General features: G+C 46.5%; 1 protein-coding gene across 1 annotated transcript in view; it reads right to left on the bottom strand.

The window, feature by feature from the left end:
• Positions 1–20,289, bottom strand: part of ALK (ALK receptor tyrosine kinase) — a 670,565-nt gene that overhangs the window by 99,140 nt on the left and 551,136 nt on the right. The window contains exons 7-8 of the mRNA XM_077774140.1: positions 20,144–20,275; positions 17,751–17,851 (exon numbers count right to left, since the gene is read on the bottom strand). Of these exons, the coding sequence (XP_077630266.1) occupies positions 17,751–17,851; positions 20,144–20,275 (233 nt within the window). The remainder of the gene's footprint in view (positions 1–17,750; positions 17,852–20,143; positions 20,276–20,289) is intronic.

Raw genomic sequence — 20,289 nt, 5'->3', positions numbered from 1 at the left:
CCCCAGTTCTTGCTCTCTCAATAACTGCTTTCAGCACCTTCAGACTCTTTCTACCTTTTGGCTTTTCCATCTATAAAAAAGACCAGCTTTCATCCATCCCAGAAAAATATCCTTTATTTGATCCTGCTAGCTCCTCTGACATGCAACCTATTTCTTTACCTCCATTCAGATGTTAACATCTTGGATAACTGGCATGTAACTGCTTTTATTTCCTTGTTGCCCATGCTTTCTTTAAAGTCTTTCAACCTAGCTTTTATTCTCATTACTCTAACAAAGTAGCACTCACAATGTCCTTTATAGCTTACTCTTTCAGCTCTTTCTATGGCCTCCTAAAATGCCTCTCCCTCTCTACTTTCTCCCTTCTAACTTCTTTTGTATATCTCTATCATATCTTCCTGTTTACCACTACCATCTGTGACTGATTCTTCAGTGGTTTCTCTTTATCGACTAATATCAAGGCATTCATGTTCCTTTACAATCTAGGAAAATCAACTTTTTAGGCACTCAGTGAATATTTATTGAGTACTTATGCTGAGCCACATGTATCCTCCACCCTAGAATGGTCTAAGAGCTTGAGTTAGAGGGATCTGAATTAAAATATTGTTGTCACTTTGGTCCTTTTGAAGTACAGTTCTGTATTCTCTAAGATGGGAATAGGTTTAGGAATACAGTGACAGCTTAACAAGATAACAAATACTGTAACAAATATTAAAAAGGAATTTTGGCTGAAGCACTGAGGCAATAGATGCTATACAATGTTGAAGGACTTTCAAGAGCGGTGGATGAAAATAGGTTACACAATTCTTAATCTCTTATCCATACTTTGGATTTTTTAAAAAGTTGGTGGTTGACCACTAGGAGAGACTTTTTATTTTATTTTATTATTTTTAAAAATAGTTTATTGTCAACTTGGTTTCCATATAATACCCAGTGCTCATCCCCACAAGTGCCCTCCTCCACACCCATCACCCCCCCTTCCCCTCGCCCCCACCCCCATCAGTCCTCAGTTTGTTCTCAGAAGGAGAGAGTTTTTAGCATGTGCTTTTTGTATATTATGAGTTCCACCTCACTTTACCCTTCTGCAGAGAAGTTTCCCTCTTCATCCTAAGTCAAGAGAGCAGTTTTAATGATACCACCTTGAGCACTTGCAGTTTGGGGAGTTCAGTAGAACGTTTTGTAACTCATACTGGAAAATCTAAAGTATGAACAAGGGGCTGAGTAGCTGCTCTGATGGCAGAACAAAGGCAAGGTGGAACCATTGGATGGCTTGCACTCTGAGAGTTTGGTGGTGCACACATGCATGATCATTACACATAGACTAGAGTGAGCAGTGTAAAAGAGGGCCCATGTGGGTCATTTTAGATCTTGTCTAAGAGGGCTTCTTGAAGAGGTCAACAGAATTCAGAAGAAAGAAGGTGCAGGCATCTTGAGATGCCCAAGGGCAGAGGAAAGAGTAAATGACCTCCTAGAATAGAGATACATATGCCCTAGTCAAGGTGAAAGATTACTAGCCATAGTGGAGGGGCTCAGGAGGAATGGAGATCTCCAAAGAAACCACAAACATGCCCCTTGTGAAAAATAGTAAGCCTTAAATATTTGCCACATCCAGAGAATACCAATGCCAGATCACCACAACAGTTTTTGTCCAGGGAGAGCTTTCTTGCTTCCCTTACTCTTTCCCTTTCCCTGCACTAAAGGGTCACAAGTTAGCCAGACGACTGAAGAGCAAAGCTGAGTGAAACGGAGAGAACGGTGACCACCATTTCCCTAATTTCAGGGTTTGCATCTACAGTAGTGTCAAGTCTGGCAGGAGGAGGGGAGGAAAAAAGCCCTAACTTTAAAGCAAGATTGAAGCTCTGATGAGATGGGCATTTTGACTTCTAAATAAGCCTGTGTTTTGTGTTTTGAAGAGACTAAAAGTAGTTTGTATTACCTAGAGCAACCAGGTAAGTAGTTTTCATCCAGTAGTCCACACATGGGGGCCAAGTGGATGTTAGTTCCTAGACTCCCCCACATTAGTCTACATGTCCGCTTTGCACTTGACATGTATTTTTCTGCTTCTGTGGTTTTGATCTTTCCATTTCCTCTACCTGTTCTTTCCTTCTCACCACTTAAAAAATTAAATATTTAATTTTCATGGAATCTTTTCTTATCTTCTATCTCACAAATGACCCCCCCCTCCCGAAATCTTACAATTGAGGTTATTGGGACCATGACAGGACACAGCTCTGGTGGCTTGTCTTCCCTCCATCGTCCTTGGGCAATTTCCTTCAAGGCAGGGATGTCTTACCTTGTATTCATAGTAGTGATTAAGTGAGGGCACATGGTAGGAACTGATCAATATCAGGATAAATAAAGAGGTATACGTTTCTAGGAACACCCTTCTGTCTTTACCAGGTCCCCTCTCAGGGATAGAAACCAACTTTCCACCTATGAAGCTCATTAGCACTTTCCTGCACTGTAGGGTTGGGTACCAGGGAAGGAAGAGGATCCACCCATTTTGCAGTTAACTAGCTGAAGTGGAAATGGCCTGATTCTCAGCTTTCTTTGGAAACTTTCAGTCTGAAGTAGAGTCTGCTAGTGGGCTGAGCATGGCGGTGAGATGTAGCCCTGTCATACTGACATTGGGGCCATTGGCTAGCTTACTGCTGAGCTGTCTCCATCTTCCTACACTATATTTTAGGCCTGGGAAGTGAGAACAGTACTGGTTGCCAAGGGATGGCATCCCTAGCTCCTGAGGAGATCTACCAGGATCCCTCTTGGTATCAGCCCTTGAGGTGATTATCTATTCATTCAACCCATATTTACTGCATACCTACTCTGTGCTGTATTATTATATATACCTTCCCTGCCCTCATGAAGCTTATCAGTTTGCCAGGAAGTCTGAATTTCAAGGAATAACAGCAATTTTGCTGGGTGTAGCAAAAGGGAAGTAATCGGAGCCATTTGACAGTAAAGACTCAAAACATGAGACAATCAAACCAAGACCGCTTGACATAAGACAATGAGGACTTGGGTCAAGATGGCCACTTGATCCAACTGTTCAGAACTACAGACAAATAGTAGTATTACAAATTTGACTTTCCTTTCATCTTACAATACTACCAGCCATGTTTATACAGAAGACATTTATCTGCAGCTACAACTCAAGCCAAGGCATGCACTGTCTCAGTTTCCATAAAGTCTAGTTTTAGAAACAGATGCAAGGCTTGGAATGACATTGCAAACTGGTGGTTAGTGAATGGCTAGCAAAGCATGTTTTTCTGCCACTTATTTCTTTCATACGCTGAGTGTTTAGTAAGGTGGTATATCTAGGTGATGTATTCTTTCTCAGATAGAAGCAGTTTAGAACTTCAGGTTTTTCACTTGGCCTGCTTTTCACCTATAGTTATACCTAGTGATTCCAGATTCTGCCTCTAAATGTCAGTCAGTGATTTGCTACTCAGAGTGTGATGTTCAGGTTGGGATTAGTGTTACCTGGGAATTTGTCAGAGATGCAGAACCTCTTGCCTGATCCCAGACTTACTGCATCAGAATCTGCAGGGAAGCAACCTCTGGGGCCTTGTTCCCATGCTCCTACGACTCATCCCACTTCCTTTCCAGAATGCACTGAAAACAATTGTCCTTTGTATCAACATTCATTCCTGGTGGTTTATCAACTCTCTTTATTTCATTGCCTGCTGACGAAGGGATAACATGGGGTTCGTGCTCCAATATCGAAGTGAATGAATTATGTGACTTTAAGGCAACCACTTACCTCTGTGAGCCTCCATTTTCTTAAGACAAATTTGTGATAATAACCATAGCTTCCCTGCCCACCTTAAAGTGGTCATAAAAACTGAGGTAAAGAGTGTGGAAGCAGAGCCCACATGTTGTGAACGAAATGGTTAAGCCAGTGGTTTTCAACCTGGGCTGCAAATTGAAAGCACCTGGGGAGTTTTCACAACTACTCATGCCTGAGTTCCACTCCAGACATTCCGATTTAATTGGTCTTGGGTAGGTCCTGCGCATCAGCAGTTTTTCAAATCTCTCCAGATGATTCTAAAGTACATCATAGGCTGAAACCACTGGAGAGATGGGGTTACTTAGTGCAGGAAGTAGCCTGGTCATCTTGGTCAGGGGTCCATTCTTGCACTTTGAGTAGAGGCAATTCTTAATAACTGAAAAATGGCTTAAAATGTTTCCACCATCACCAAGGTGTACTAGGAATGTTTTTCCTGCAAGAGGGAGGATGCAGACCTCAGCAGAGGGCCTTCACGTGCCTGCCACATTATCCCTTGGCCAGGACTGAGGACAGCCTGAGAGTGAGAGATTCATGGGCTGAGGGTAAGCAGTGATGACCTAAGAATGCAAATGGGACCAGAAGTATCCTCTTGGGACTACTTACCAATTTCTTAATTAGATCTGAAGGACTGACATCAATCCTTTCTGAATATCCCTTATTTATTATTTGTATCTAACTGTATAGAGTAACTATTTGTGGTTCCCAGGGCAGATTGCAGGTTCAAGGCCCTCTAAAAGACTTCCCTTTTCCTCCTAAATACAGTCGCAGATAAAAGAAGCCCTTTGTTACCATTATATGTAGATATCCATGCCAGGTAGACCTGGCTTGATACTGACAGTTAAGGTTCAGGTGCTCAGAGTGGGCAGAATACAATTTTGGAATTTGATTTTAATAAGACCAATTTCTATTGGGGTAACCTATAGGATCATTTGTTAAATGACTATTTATTGAATGCTAGAGAGCTGTGCTAGGCACTTGTACATATGCTATCTCATTTTATACTCACAACATTCCTTCCTGTGGGTATTATCATACCCATTTTTCATATGTGGAATCTGAAGCTTAGATAAGTTAAGTCACCCATGGTCGCTGGGCCCATATCCTGTGGAGCTGGTTTCCACACTATGGTCTGTGCTGTTTCTAACATATCTATAGCGCTGTGTACATGTAACATGTTATGGTAATACTTACTCTTTTGTGGGTGTATTGTGAAGGTTTTCTAGATCCTTGTTCCTCAAAGTGTGGTCTATAAACCAGCAGTATTGGCATGACCTGGGAACTTATTAAAAATTCAGGGTCTTGGGGTGCCTGGGTGGCTCAATCAGTTAAGCAGCCAACTTCGGCTCAGGTCATGATCTCATGATTTGTGAGTTCGAGCCCCACATCAGGCTCTGGGCTGACAGCCCGGGGCCTGGAGCCTGCTTCAGATTCTGTGTCTTCCTCTCTCTCTGCCCTCCTCTGCTCACTCTGTCTCTCAAAAACAAATAAATGTTAAAAAATTGTTTTAAAATAATGCAGGGTCTCAAGTCCCACCTTAGGCCTGCCGAGTCAGAATTTATATCTTAATAAGATCTTAGCTCAGACATATCAGAATAGAGGAATTAGGGAAGGGTAGGTTTTAAACCTTTGTCTCTGTCAGACAATTAGTATCATGTGTTTGTACATATGTATATATTATATATATATGACAAATGTATTCACACAAATATGAGAAATCTCATATAAATATAATGTTTATGAGAAATAACACTTGTTGGAGCCTATGATGATAAAAATGTTGATCCTTCTAGATACATCCTAATAGGTATAGGTTATAAATGCTAGCTTTTGACTAATAACCTATTTTATATGCAGACAGAAAATAGGACAAGTGAAAAGAGACAACGTCAGGAGCACGCCACCAGCAATTATATTCTCTGGCTCCAGCAGGCCCTTTCACAAGGGCCTTTCCCCCCCTCCTTCTCGATGGGGTCCAATAGACTTTCCAATTACGTGCTACCAGTGTTTGTCTTGTTATTAATTAAAGTTCTGTATGTAAAGCAAGAGCTGCATTGTGGCTAGGCCTAATGCTATTATTTCTCTCATGGCCCTTTCCTCCTCCTGAGGTAATTACTGCAATTTTATGTCTAGAATATGCCCCGTGTTTGCTATGCATACCTCGTGACAACTTCACGACAATATCTTGAATCCATCAAAAAAATATCAGCATGGAACTTAGGCTGAAATTGGACAAAAGAGACTCAACGGTATCAAATAATGTCCATTCTGTATGCAGCACCCCCAAACGTAGGTAATGCTGTGAGGTGGAAGGTGCTATCTTTCTTTGTCTTTCTGAAGGGCTGCCTGAATTCCCAGAGCAGAGACCAAACCAGGATGCACGTTCCAGTGTGTATTTCACTTCAACAGAAGGATACGCTTTCTAACAGGGAGAGATGCTCAAAGATGAGCTTGCTTGGGAGGGTGGATATTCCCCACCCTGGGCGGGGTGGGGGGGCATCCAGCAGTGACTGGGCAACCAGAATTGATGCTGTTGTCAGGGACATCCAAGCTTTGAATAAAGGTTAAGTCTCCTTCCCAACCTGTGATGCCACAGGACTGTCGTACGGGTGTGAACTGGTAATTTTAAGAGTTCTTTGGTTTCTTATTAATAAGAGTTCCATGGTCTCTTATTAACTTTAATTGAGAGTATTGACTCACTGCAAAACCCAGTGTTTTTGTAGGCCATCTCCTAATTCACCTGGAAAAAATAAATACCAACTCTCCAGCTATAAATAGCCTAATGAAAAATCAACTCAACACAGCAAGAAGCAGGCCAGATGCAGATTTTTGATAACAAGCAAGGAAAATGTGCTGGCAAATACTTGCAATTATGGAAGTTTAAGAAATGCTGGATTCCTGGCCATGAAGGAGACTTAAAAGATTGATATCCTGTCTGAAAATAGCACCCCATGTCTCCTTCTTTCCAAGGCATCACATCAAAGCCAGAAACAGCCAGCCAGGGAAACGTACATGCTCCCTTTGTAAAAACACAGCAAGAAAACATGAAGGCTATACATAAAAATAACAACTGTGGGATCCCTGGCTGGTGAAGTTACGGAGTTACAGGTATTTTTTCCTTCTTTGGCCTCTTCTAATTTATTTTTACAATGAACATCCATTACTTTTTGATAAGTAGAACAAAAATGACAAAATAAGTGTAGGGTATGCAGCTATTAAAAGCATGTTTATGAAGAATAACACTGATGCAAGAAAATATAATATTAAATAAAGAAAGAAGACATAAAATATTTATATGGTATGATGCCAAATTTGTATGAGCCCTTTCCACTCTGCTCAAATCTACATCTATGTATCTGGAAGGAAATGCACCAGTGTGGTAAGAAGGATTACCTTTGGGGGGTAAGAGTGTGGGCAATTTCAATTCTCTTCATGCTTTCTGTATTTTCCTAATGTTCTCCAATGAGCATAGAACACTTTTATAATCAGAAAAAACAATAAACACTATATTAAAAATGGCAGCAAGGGAGGGTTCTGATGTCATTTGAAAATGGGAAAAAATAGTGCTTTCTTTTCACCCCCTTCTGGGAAGATAAGTTTCTCTTGCCTGCCATGTCTGGGCTTTTTAGGAAGACCCAGGGAAGGTGGGGAGCTTCTAGGGAAGAAGTGATGCAGACAGAACACGAGCTTTGAAATCATACAGCCATTCTGTCTTTATTTGTGGCATAATCCGTCCTCTGTCTTCATCCATAAAATGGGGCCAATTGTACTCTGCTCAGAGAGTTGCTGGGGGACTTTAATAAGATTACAAAACCCAGTGCCCACCTTACCAAATACATTTGATCAATGTTAGTTTTCTCCTCCTGTATGGGAAAGGGCAAGCAGGCAATACCACGTTAGAGATAAACAGCTCACAAAAGATAGAAAGGGACAGAGTGAAGGATGCTGTATTTAAAATTATCATTTCAGTGTTCTATCTTTCAGTTTCCCCAGAGAGTTATCTTTCCTGTCTTAGGGGAAGAAAAAGGGTGATATTTTCTTTTGAGTTACACTGTGATGGTATGATCTTGAGCAAACAGCCTCCCCTGTACCTCTGTCTCTCTGCGTGTGATGGGGACGATGCTGTGAAATAGCTCTGTAATCCTCTGGTTGGGGAACAGGATCTACTCTGTGCAATGGAAGTCTTATAACCTTTACGGACTACCGGTGGAAAGAGAATGGACCCCAGGTATGTGAGTGTTTGCAGGGGCCCAGAGCCATGTGGGGAGTATTTATTCTGACCTCTGGGGAGAGTCTATGCTTGCAACAGGGTGTCCCCCTGTATATGGGACTTTTGAATGTGTGATAAAGATCTCTAGTAGGAGCCACAAGGGTCCATGATTAGCAGGTGGATTACCAATGGGGTCCAAATATCTGCCAAGCGCCCAGGAAGATTTCATTCACACCCATGAGGCTTGACAGTAATTCTTCCTATGCCTCAGTTTCAACATGTATTAGCAGAGGTATTAATTTAGAATGGCTTGTAGGTATTAAATTAATTATGTCTGACCACAATTACAATGGCTGTTGATTACTTTAGCCCATTAGCATGTGGCCTGGCAGTGTCAACCACATCATAGTAAGTGGTGACAGAATGCTAGGGTCCAGTGGCTTCCCAGGTCTAGGTACTGAAGGGAGAATTATTTTGCCTCAGAAATCTCAGTGGGGCCGCATTTGTTGGTATCTTGAGAATCCAAGGGGAGTCTCCTTGTTAGCTCCTATTCTGGACCAGGGTTATGCTCATAATTGAGGGGCTGTGTAATAGTTATTTAATTAATGATTGATTGATTAAGCAAACTCATTGGGCATGTCCTCCTGAAACTAATCCTAGGCACTATGGCAAATAATGCCCCCAACTTGCCCGCAAGTTGCAATTGATCGAGAGGAGAAACAAGAATACACACAATATCTGAATTCATGATAGAGTGACTTCTTGCTGCCTGTGCAAAGTAAGAAGAAATAACAATCAGAATTTCTTCCATTCCAAAGAGTTTTTACATTTTCATTCGATCTTTGCAACAACCTCAGGCAGCAAGTAAAACAGGTTTTATCCCCAATTTTATCCTCAGGGGGGAGTGACTTGCTTGAGGTCACATAACTTGTAAGAGGCAGAGCTGGGATTCAAACTCAGGTGACCTAAGTTAAGTCCAGTGACTTAACTAGTGTTTGTAGATTTGGCTTTGGAGGTGGACAGATGTTGTTTTAAATCTTGGGTCCTCCTCTTAGTAGTAAGGTGACCTTGGGCAAGTCACTTAAGTTATCGAGGCCCCAGGGTCACTGTCAGTGATTGTCACAATTTCTCACAAATCTGTTTTGGTAATGAGATAAAACAAGTGACATTTTCAGCAGAGTCCTAGCCACACAATAAGGGATTGATATTTTAAAAATGCTCCCTCAGTTGGCTTACTAGCTATGAAGAGTCCCTTCCTCAGACCCAGACCAAGGAAGGTTTCTTTTTCCCAAGAGTGCAAAGAGTTAGGGTGTGTGAGGGCTTTACTTAAGACCTTTGGCTTGCTTTTTAATGTAATGCAGCTGAGTGATCCATGAGTAACCTGGACACCAGGACCTGTCATACTGAAAGCAAGTATTTTTAACTTTTCGGTTGAAAACACCCCAAAGAGATCCCAGATTCTTGTGGTCTATCTCCAGCATATCTGGCCACATGGTGGGTTTGAAATGAGTACTTGCTGCTTCACTGCCTGACCAGGAGCCCTCTGTGACCTTCCCTCCCTCCCTTCCCCTGCCAGGCATCTGCGTGCCCATCCAACCCAGCCCAGTTCCAAGCTACCTCTCTGATCTTGTCCCGGCAGCTGTCCACCCTTCACACCCTGAGGAGGCCACCCCCTGACTACCTCAGGGGAGTGGCTGAGCGGATATCTTTGAAGTCAGAAGACTACTGTTTGAGTCCTGGTTTCTGCGTGGATTAGCCTGTGACCATGGAGTTGTCTCCAAGCCCTCTGAGGCTCTTCCTCTGTAGAATGGGGAACATTTCATTCACTTCACAGGGTGACTGGGGGGTGGGCAGGCTTTGCGGTCTTTGACACTATAGAGGATTCTTAATACAGGGTATGGGTGTAGTGTTATTACACATGTCTGGGATCGTCATTCGAGACTGACAGTGGGATCCAAATCTCTTAGTCATCCAGTGAGTCTGTGGAAAAGGCATTTGGAAAATTCTTCCGGAACCACTTCCAACCTCCACCACCTTCCCCTCTGACACAAAGTGGCACATCCTTAGGCCCCAGGATAAGGCTCTGAGAGCACTGTCTTCAATACAGGGGATGGGTGTGAGGAGCTGACAGATCTGAGGTCCTCCTGGAGTTAAAACACAAGGTCAGAGTTAGGGTGACTTGTGGGATAGGAGGTGGGGGGGCAGGCATAGTTGAGATGGACTTTAGAGGTGACCAAGGCAGGGCAGATATTCTTCAAAGTGCACCATTTATGGGCCTAATGGTGACCACGAGGGATGAAGTGAGATCACACAAGGTGAGGAAGCCTTTGGGCTTCAGAGAAAGGCAGTGGGGGCTGGAGCTCTTCCTCTGGGCTTCTTAATCTGGGGGACATATGCCTTCCAGGTCTTTCTAGAGGGACCCAAAGCCACAGGATAAACAGGGGTATTCTTCTGAAGTCTTAGCCATTCAATAGTAGGTAGTGGGTCCTGTTGTTGAAGAAACAGGCATGTTTGAGAATAAGATGCAGAACTAGCATCCATTTTCAGGTGATAAAAAGAAATCTTAAAAGAAAAGTCAGACGTGTGATGTCCACTCTGGGTCATTTGGCCAGACTCCCTTCCCGCCTTCATGACTTCCTGTCTTTTCTCAGGCCATGCCCTATACACTGCAGCTGTCCCTTTCATAGGAGTCCCCTCTGCCCAAGGGAAAGTGCAGATGCCCTTGTATCTTAAGGACGTGTAGCCACACTGCCGGCCGGCTGTGCATGATCGCAGGCTCCCTCCTCATTTGTGAAAGTATAACAATACCACTTTAGGTATTAGATAATATCTCTTTAGGTGTCTGCTGCCAGGGTGGGAGGTGGGCTATGGAGAAAAGGAATTTTCACTAGATTGGAAGAGGGTGCTCCCCATGCCCTTGCTGGTGGGGAGAGGAGCTGGTGGGGACGGAGGAGGGAGTGAGGGACCCATCTGCTGCTGGGAGAGCATTAACTTCCCTGGACTCTATTCACTAAGCTGGGCAATGTCCCCCTTCCTGTCTATTACCAGGTCAGCCAGCACAGAACAGAGGCCAGTTTCTCCAGACTCAGGACCCTCAGATAGGGCAGACCCCAGCCTTTGATCTTGGAATCACCAGAAAAGTCAGGTAATAGGAACAACAGCAGCAGAGTAGCAGAAGCCACATGTGCCATTTATTAAGCATCCCTATGTGTCCCGATCCAGGCAGGGCACTTTTTCTGCCCCTCTGCTAGTTTCTCCTGACAGTCCTGCAGAGGATCCTGAAGCTGAGAAGGGTAAGTGATTTGTACAAGCTCCCCCTGTCACCAACTGGCAGGACCCTGCCAAGGTCAAGTGGCCTCAAGGCTCTGCTCTCCTCATCACACTACACTGCCTTGGAGGTGTTCCTTTTGTTCTGGGCCCGCATGACCAGCTGGATTCCTTTGCACATGGGTGCTGTCATGGCTGTTGGGCTGTGCGGCATGAGGGAGCTCAAGGGCACTGGGTTTCCTGTGGGGGCCCATCACTATGTCTTTGTGGGCAGAGAGTGGACAGCCCAGCTGGAGGTTACACAGCTAGCATGGAGTCCGCCTCTGTTCTTTGAAAGTTCCAAAGCAGGAAGAGGACGAGTGCAGGGAACACAGGGTGGAAAACAATCCCCGGCAAATTCATATGGCAAGCGCCGAGGCCTGGAGCCATCCAAGGGTGAGCTGGCCTTCCTCGTGAGCATTCTGTCACTGCAGTGCTGTCCCAGCCTTAGGTGAGATGGGGGTTGGATTCCAGTTCCCAAACACCTGACCCAAGGAGCTGAGGCTTGCGGGAGGGGAGCTAGGAACGAGCTTACCCTGGAAGGCCCCCTAGCTCAGCTCTCGTGCCTATTTACAGAGAAGATGTCTAGAGACACCACAAGGTGTCTGCACAGCACTGCTTGGCCAAACAAGGGCAGAGGCTGGTCCCAGGGGGAGCCTGGTAAGGACCAGCTTGTTCTTTCACTGGTCAGCAGTTCTCTGCCTGGACACAGGGCAGGATGAGTGAATAGAGAAAGGAGAAGGTTTCCTTCTCCCCAGATGGACACATGTTCTATAGAAGGTGGAACAGATCCAGGAAATGACAATCTTATTTAGGATCAACACCATGAAGCCTCTTGGAACAGCTTTTCCTTCCTCATTTGCTGAAACAAATGAGCCCACGTGGGGCTAAGAATAAGGCACACATGAGGCACACATAACATTTGAATCTCCTAGGTGGGTAACGATGTCCCCTTGGCTGCTCAGGAATTAGGTCCATCGACTGGTCTCTGCCTGGGGAGACAGTGAGTGAGTAATTGGGGCTGCAAAACGGGGTGGTGTTTCCTTCCCGCCTCCAGAGAAGAGGAGTCTGTGGTGGGGTGGGCAGGGGCTTGTCTTAGGCAGGAGCAATGCCAGTCCTCAGGAAAGCTGTGGAGGCCCATGGCAGCTCCCCCCACGCCGAGAAGTTACCACCTGCCCTTGGCAGCAGTAGGGCAGTGTGACAGAAAACAGCATGAGGCTCAGGCTATGAGGTCTGGGTTTGAGCTTGGTTTTGTATTTCCTGGCTATGCGTCTCTGGGTGCATTTCTTTCCTGCCTTGCTGAGGTGGGCTGCTCCTGTCCCCTGGGCAGCCCTGCACGTGCCCCCAGATCTGCTCCATAAGCCAGCTGAAGAGAGCACCCTTGTCGAGGGTTCAGTGGGCGCTGCTAAATGAAGAGCCCTGTGATTCTGTTTTCTCCTCTCCCTCAAGCCATCCTGGAATAATTATTATTGCTCATCCTTGCTTTTTGCCTTTCCGTGGAGGATTCTGCTGTTGAGTTTCAGAAACTCTTAAAACATAGCAGTCAGAAAAGATCTTGTGTTTTTCTTATGTGAAAGTTCTATTTGTCTGCCTCCTGCCCCGGGGAGGGAGTGGGGTCAGCTTAAATAAACCTGAATGACACTAGCCATGACTCACTGACCTTATATTGCTTTTGAGTTGCAAGGAGGGACTGGAGAGCCCTGTGCCAACCAAATCCCTGGAAGGGTGGACCCTGTGTCCAGGAATGATCACCACCAGCCTGAAACGTCTCACAGAGTCAACCAGAGAGCAATTTGGTGACAAACTCCCTGGCCCCTAGCCTTCGGGGCTCTGCCTGCCCTAGGGAGTTCCTTCTCAGTGGGGCTCTGAGCAGAGCTTAACGGATGGCAGAGGGCAACTTCCGATGCCGGGCTGCTCTCTTATGTCCCTCTGGGCCACAATTCCTGGTTTTAATGACACTGAATGGAGGTCTCCTTCCTTGCAGTCCAGATAGCTCGTGCAGACCTAAGGAGGCCTGCTTGCTGGCCTTCTGTCCTGATCTCAGCAGCCCCCAGGCCCATCAAAGCCGATGCCTTTATCACTACAGGGCTGACGTCAGGGGCAGGAAGGCCCCAGCTGTGCTCCAGGATCCCAGGGTCTGTGTGCACACCAGTACGTGGGGGGAGGGCGGAGGTGACTGCAGCTTTGGCAAGGTCAGAAAAATCCGCAGTTGGGAACTCACTTGCCCTTGGTTGTGGCCACCAATCAAGTGGGTCACCCCCCACTTCCTGGGCCCTTTTCCTTCCCACAGCTCATAGAAGGAAAACTACTTCCATGTTTTGAAGCAGGAAAGAGAGTGAGGGAAGCCCACATTTGCTCCCCTCAGGCCTTGTTCTGTCCTGAGAACACTGTTTAAAATATTCTAGTCACAGGCAGCCTATTCAAATAAAATAGAATTTCAAACCGCACGGGGCTTGTTGAGACATTCAGGCTTCTGGGATGTGTGAAAGGCAGCGGGTGGGGTGGAGACGGCCCCTGCCACTCTCCCGGCCCCGTCATTACCAGCGGCTGCGATGCTAGACACATCCGAGTGTGTCTCCCAGCCAAGGCGGACAGAGCAGGTCTGACAGCGAGCGAGCACGTGAAAGCCACCACAAGGCTCCCCTCCCCGGTGGCAACTTTAATTATTTGAACTGAAGCTCCACAAAATAAAAATAAAAATAAAATAAAATCTGAATGTTTTAAGTGGATCTCCAGTTTCCCGCAGAGAATAGCTTGGGGGAGGCAAAAAAATAGAACACTCTCTCTTGTTTGTGGCTGGGCTAGGCAGAGGGCTTTAAATATTCATGCCCCATATGCAACTGTGCGGAGCGATGGAGAAGGAGACAGTGCCTGCACGAGGCCAGCCAGGGAGAGGTGCCAGGCCAGTAGTGGGGACTGCAAGCATCTGGAGGGAGGGGGCTGGAGTGGGCATGCTTCTGGAATATGCTGGAAGCTGACTGGCACAAAGGCACATCCTGGCTATGTCTCCCCCACTGGTGGGCATCTGACCTGGTTCCAAATGGGCTCTGAGGGGGACTCTCCCAGCCCCTTCTGTCTCTACCACCTATGTTCCCCACCCTGTCATTGCTCACCACTTGGACTCATCTTTCTAAAAGGCACGTGACGTCACACTATTTGGTGCCACGGGTGGTGGAGGAAAAACTCTCTGCACAGTCTCTGAATGAATTTCTGTCACAACTGGCAGGTGCATCTATGGTCAATTACTTTCAAGTGTCAGTGTGCCTCCAAATCATGGAGGGCAGGGCTTGAAAACACTGATTCCCAGGCCCCCCTCCAGGGTGTCATCCTGGCGGCCTGGGATGGGGCCTAAGAATCCATCCTGCTTACATTTTCCAAGTGACTGTAACTGGAGAGACAGAGACCTACTAGGCAGGTTGTAGCTAGATTTTTCAAGGAAATGCACAGAAGGCGTCACCAGTTCCCTTTTGAGAAGTCACTGATGATTGTACGGTTTCTTGAGGGAGTGTTGTGAGATACTCTGCAATTACTTCAACTCCCAGGAGGTGGAGTAACTCTAGGGCTCCCAGGAGTGGTCTGCTTAGCCAGCCTCTTGGTCCCTGTGGGCCTGACACCTGCTCCCAGGCGTTAGCACTGGAGCTTAGCCAGCCTCTTGGTCCCTGTGGGCTTGACCTTCACCAGAGACTTTCAGCCATCTCTGCCCTGTACCTGGGCCCCCCAGCCAGGCCCCTTGAGGGCTGGTGGGGTGTGAAGACCCTGAGTTAACCATACACAGCTCACACAGCGAAGCTACAATCCCTGTCACTGACATTCGCCAACCTGGGAGGAGGAAATCAACTTCCTGCCTTCTGCATTTAGGATCTGAATCAAATAAATGGCAAGGCTTACAGACCTGGAAATGCATATTTCTATTTCGATTATTTATTTTTCTGATGAAAACATTTCCCCTGAACACTGGGAATTCAAGACCCATCAGCAGTAGACGAATGGTCTGAAAATCTGAATGTGAACTAGCTGTGAGCTGAGAATGGAATGGACTCACTGCCTTCCCTTCATTACTCCTGCTGAGTCGAGTTATGGAAAAGGGCAGGAAGTAGTAGAAATAGCCATCAGCAAATTTGACTGGAGGGAAAATAAAATAGGCCAGTAAAACAAAACACCTGTTTAAGCTATCGATCAACCAAAGGTTATCAGGGAAATGAAGTGTTAGAAAAATATCATTTTTAGCCTTCACATTTCTTATTCTAAAATTAGGCTCATGTTAAATACAGTGAAGGGTATTTTTTTTTTTAATTTTTAATGTTTATTTATCCTTGAGAGAGTGAGAGAGACAGAGAATGAGCAGGGAAGGAGCAGAGTGAGAGAGGGACACAGAATCTGAAACAGGCTCCAGGCTCTAAGCTGTCAGTACAGAGCCCGATGCGGGGCTCGAACCCACAAACCGCGAGATCGTGACCTGAGCCGAAGTCGGACGCTCAACCAACTGAGCCACCCAGGTGCCCCAGTGAAGGGTATATTTAAAAATCAAATGCTTTTAAGGATCCCCCTGACCTCTCAGGAAGGCCAACCATCTCTCCTCATTTAGATTTTGTCTTAAGAAGTCTTTCTTTCTAGGTGATTGCTTAGGGTGGTGGGGGGAGGCACCTGAGAGATATCAGTGATGACTGTATAATCCACATCTGCGTCACACAGAGTGATTTCTCAAATACAATTTAATGTAATGAATCTATTTATTTGTGCCCTGGCTTATTCCGAAAAGGATTTAAGGTGGCTCCCAGAGATATATAACAGCTAGTAAGGTGATAGAAACTAACTAGAAAAGGGTGAGAAATTGGGTAAATGTTGAGTTAGAAAGTCAAACCACAGTAAGGCTGATTACAGACTATACATCGTGAACACCTATTTGCTTACTAAAAGAGGAGCCTCAGACTTAATGAGACCATTCTTCTGATTAAAAAAAATTCACTGATACTTCTTTTGCATTCATATCTGTTTTATGCCAGTGAGTTTTTATTTCACAAAAATCCTGGAGGGCTTGAGTGTGGCTGTGTCCTTTGGCAGTGGAAGCCTATTTTCTGGACCTCCCTGGGGCTTTGACCAGCCAGCAGAGGGGAAGAAAGTCTGGTCAGTCTCACCATGTCCACAGCTTGAAAGGAAACAAATTGCTCAGGGGGCACATAGCTATTTCTGAAATAAAGCCAGGACAGGATTTCTCCTGTGAGTTTCTAGAAAGAGAAGACTGGCCGGACTGGCCAAATCTCAACTATGTGTTGGCTTTCTATAAACTGCAAGATGTCAATGTGGTGCCATGTGGTGGTGTTAAGAAGCACGGGCATTCAGGGGCGCCTGGGTGGCTTAGTCGGTTAAGCGCCCGACTTTCGCTTAGGTCATGATCTCGCGGTTCGTGGGTTCGAGCCCCGCGTCAGGCTCTGTGCTGACTGCCAGCCTGGAGCCTGTTTCAGTCTGTGATTCCCTCTCTCTCTGTCCCTCCCCTGCTCACGCTGTCTCTCTCTCTCTCTCCTAGAAATAAATAAAACATTAAAAAAAAAATAGTCTATAAAAAAAAAAAGAAGAAGCACGGGCATTCAGGGCTCTCTGAGAACTTAGAATCTGTTTTTAGGCTACCCCATGCTGATTACCTATGTTTACTCAGGGTGCTGGGCACTGCTGGCTAATTCGTGCTTACTCTGTGCCAGGTGCCATGATAAGCCCTGTCTAAGTATTAACCTATTTAATCCCCTCCTCTTTGCGGTAGGCACTCCTATTGTCTCACTTTCCAGGTGGGGAAACTGAGGCCCTGAAAGATTATTAACTGCCCAAACAAATTGTTAAGCCAATCACTGGTGGGGCCTAGCTGGGACCCAGGCAATTGGTTGCAGAGTCCATAAGCTGAATCACTGGATAATGTTTGGGGTCTAAGCGCATTTCTTGTTCTCTAGAGATTATGACCTTAGGCTAAGAATGAGTCCCCTCAGTCCACACACTAAAAAGGTAACAGCCATAGGAACCATCCGGGTAAGTGGCTTTGGAGAGGAACCTTACTGAATGCCACTGATGTCAGTGAAATTTATGTAGATCAAATTTTTGATGCTCTATAAAATTTGAAATGCCTTGCAAGAGCTTGATGTTGTAGAATGTCTTTTGTAGATCACTGTTACCCTCCCCTGTTATGTTTTGGAAATATTTTCTGGGTGTGCTTAGAACGAGGCCCTGCTGCAAAGAGCTCAGTGTGGCTGAGCATGGCGTTTGAGGTAAGATTCTCTGCAGATGGGACTCCACTGTGTTGGTGCACGGTCTCTGCAAAGGTGACAAAACTGTCCTCCTATCCTCCCCCCAGGAGCACAAGCAGCCCAACCATCCAGGCTACTCTGCTGATGTTTGGGTTTGTGTGGAAGCGCCCAAGGTGAGGGGTAGGAGGAGAAGTCCAGGAAGCAGGGGAGCACTGAGACTTGCCTCACATGGAGAGTTCTTCATAGGGGCAGGAAATGTAGCGCTGGTCACCGTAGCACTTTCGGAAGTAGGGACGTCAGTGGTGCTGAGCAACAGGGCATGGCCTGGGGCAGAGAGGAAAAGAGTCAGAAATGCACCATCTTCATGCACTGAAGGGCCTCAAGGTGCAGCGTCAACGGCATGCACATTCTTCTCTAGGCTTGGTACACCTTTGAGGACACAGCTTCCTGCTGCCTCCGGTGGATAAGACAGGCCACCTGTCACCATCAACAAAACTTGGCTTACCCAAAGGTCTTCATTCCAAACAACCTGCACTACCCCAGCACCATACACTTGGGCTACTGCATTCCTGATCTCTCAAGGTCACCAGCTTTAGCCCATGGCCTAAGAGCAGCCTGAGTCACGCTGACCTCTCCCAGCCCCTTCCCTCCCCTTTTACAGTCCTGCTGGCCCTTTGGCCTCCAGTGGTCTCCACGACCTTCACTCTCTTCCACCAGGTCATCCTGTGCCCTGTGACCTGACCAGGACGTCATATTTCTTGTGTTTTCTAAGTATGGATCTGCCTGAAAACTTGGGAGAACATTAGCCCCCAACAACCCCACATGGCAAGGAAGAAGCAACTGTAAATCTCCAGGAACTACTGAGTGTTTTATAGGTGGTCAGTGCTATGGAGATGGGTGTCAAAGTGCTCCCCCCAGCCTTTCAGGTGCGTCACAGAACCCCGTATAGGACTTTACTCATTCAGTTCTGCTGTTCTCTCTTAGCAAAGTCTGTTGTCATTGGGTTACTAACAAGTAACAAACTCAAGTGGGTCCAGAGCAGAGTAACCAAGATGGGCCAGCAATCCTATGGGGCATATGGCCCATTCTTGAGGAAGAATCTGTGACTAGGAAGAGAAAGAGTCTCCTGCGGTGGGTGGGTCGCAACTATTGCCTTCAAATATCTGAAGAGCTGCTTTGGCAAGACAGAGGGTAGTTGAGTTCTGCAGGGCTCCAGGAGATGGAAAGTATGATCCATGGGTAGAACTTACAGAGCAGCGGAGCTTCTTTCCAGGAAAGGAACACTAGTCTTTGATTCACGGCAACCAAGGGAGGGGGCTGCTTTAGGAGGTGGTGAAAGCCTGGTCACTAGAGCTATTGAGCCAGGGTTGGATGCTTATTTGCTATGGGTGCTGTTGGGAGCTACCAAACAGAATAGAGACATGAAGGTCACGTCTTGCTTTGAGCTCCATGTCTGTTCTCTGCTCCTCACCAAGGTGCTGAGGATGATACAGTGTGGGGCCGGAAGGAGAAGCAGGAGCTCCCTCGATCTCCTCTCTGCTGAGGGGTTTGCAGAACTCTCCTGGGACTGTGGTGACTCAGCCTGCTTTCTTATTGCCAAAGCCAGCTTGTTCAGGAGCAGTTAGCAAGGATAGGACTGCATGGACTCTGGGATCCTCAGTGGTTGATCAGGACAGGGTCCTTTCTCACACCTTGATCAACATCATCATCATTATTAATTCTTAGAGAGATCCATAGGTTGTATGATCTTTGCTTGGAAAGGGGGATTTGGTACAAGCTATTTGGTACAATAGCTTCACAAAGAGCAGACAAATGCAGAGGAGGAAAGAGCCCCCACCTCTGAGCCCAGCTCTATCCTGCAGAGAGGTGGGCCACAGGGCCTGCCCAGGCCCAGTCACTGGGTAGAGCCCAAGGCTAGGCCCATGGCTCAGTGGTCTCACTTCTCCAGGAGCCTGAATTTGGAAGCTGTGCTGGCCTCACAGGCCCTCCCTTGTTCGATGCCCCAGCTGTGTCTCCAGGTGTGAGGTCAGCTCACCTAGGTGTGGGTGGCCATTTCAAGCGGAGGAGGAATCTGGCACTGGGAGTGGGGGAGTTGCTAGCTTGAGCTGGGCAGGGATGGTGGGTATGGCTGAGGAAGCTGGGCCCCAGGGAATGGACCAGATGTGGAACAAGATTCTCAGGGCACAACCCTGGTCCCAGTGACACAAGGCCTCCCTGTGCCTCAGCCTCCCCAAAAAGAGCTATGGTTTTCCTTACCTCTCAGTGAGTTATGTGCCACAAACATAGTAGGTCCTCAACAAACACTCATTAAATGAATGGATTATTACTATTGTTGCCACCATTCTTCTTATCTTTTAGTTAATCCTTCATCCAGATTCTCATTTTAAGGAACAAAAGGAGAGACATCTACCTTGGCATTATTTAATCATTCTGAAGCTCCGGAGGCCTGAAGAAGGAACTGTGTGTGAGCATCCCCAGGGCACCCCAGGGCAAGGTTTGGGCAGTCACCTGGGCTTGCCCTGCAGGGTTAGGGAGGTCCAGCTGCTCTGGGGCGGGGCCCTAAATCTCTTGTCTGGCTAGCTGGGCACCAGGGGGAAGGGAAGAGAGCAGCAGTACCTTGGTGGTCCTGGACCTGGGCATCCTTCAGGGTCCTGACCTGCCACCGGGGGGTGTGGGGTGTGAGCGTGCCCTGGGTCCAGCCACAGAAGCCATCCTCGAAGTTGCAGTAAAAACCAGCAGGGAGTTTACCTGCAACAAGAGCA

The sequence above is a fragment of the Crocuta crocuta genome, unplaced genomic scaffold, assembly GCF_008692635.1.
Source record: "Crocuta crocuta isolate KB4526 unplaced genomic scaffold, BGI_CrCroc_1.0 scaffold246, whole genome shotgun sequence".
Taxonomy (NCBI): domain Eukaryota; kingdom Metazoa; phylum Chordata; class Mammalia; order Carnivora; family Hyaenidae; genus Crocuta; species Crocuta crocuta.
This window is presented reverse-complemented; position numbering and strand designations above follow the sequence as displayed.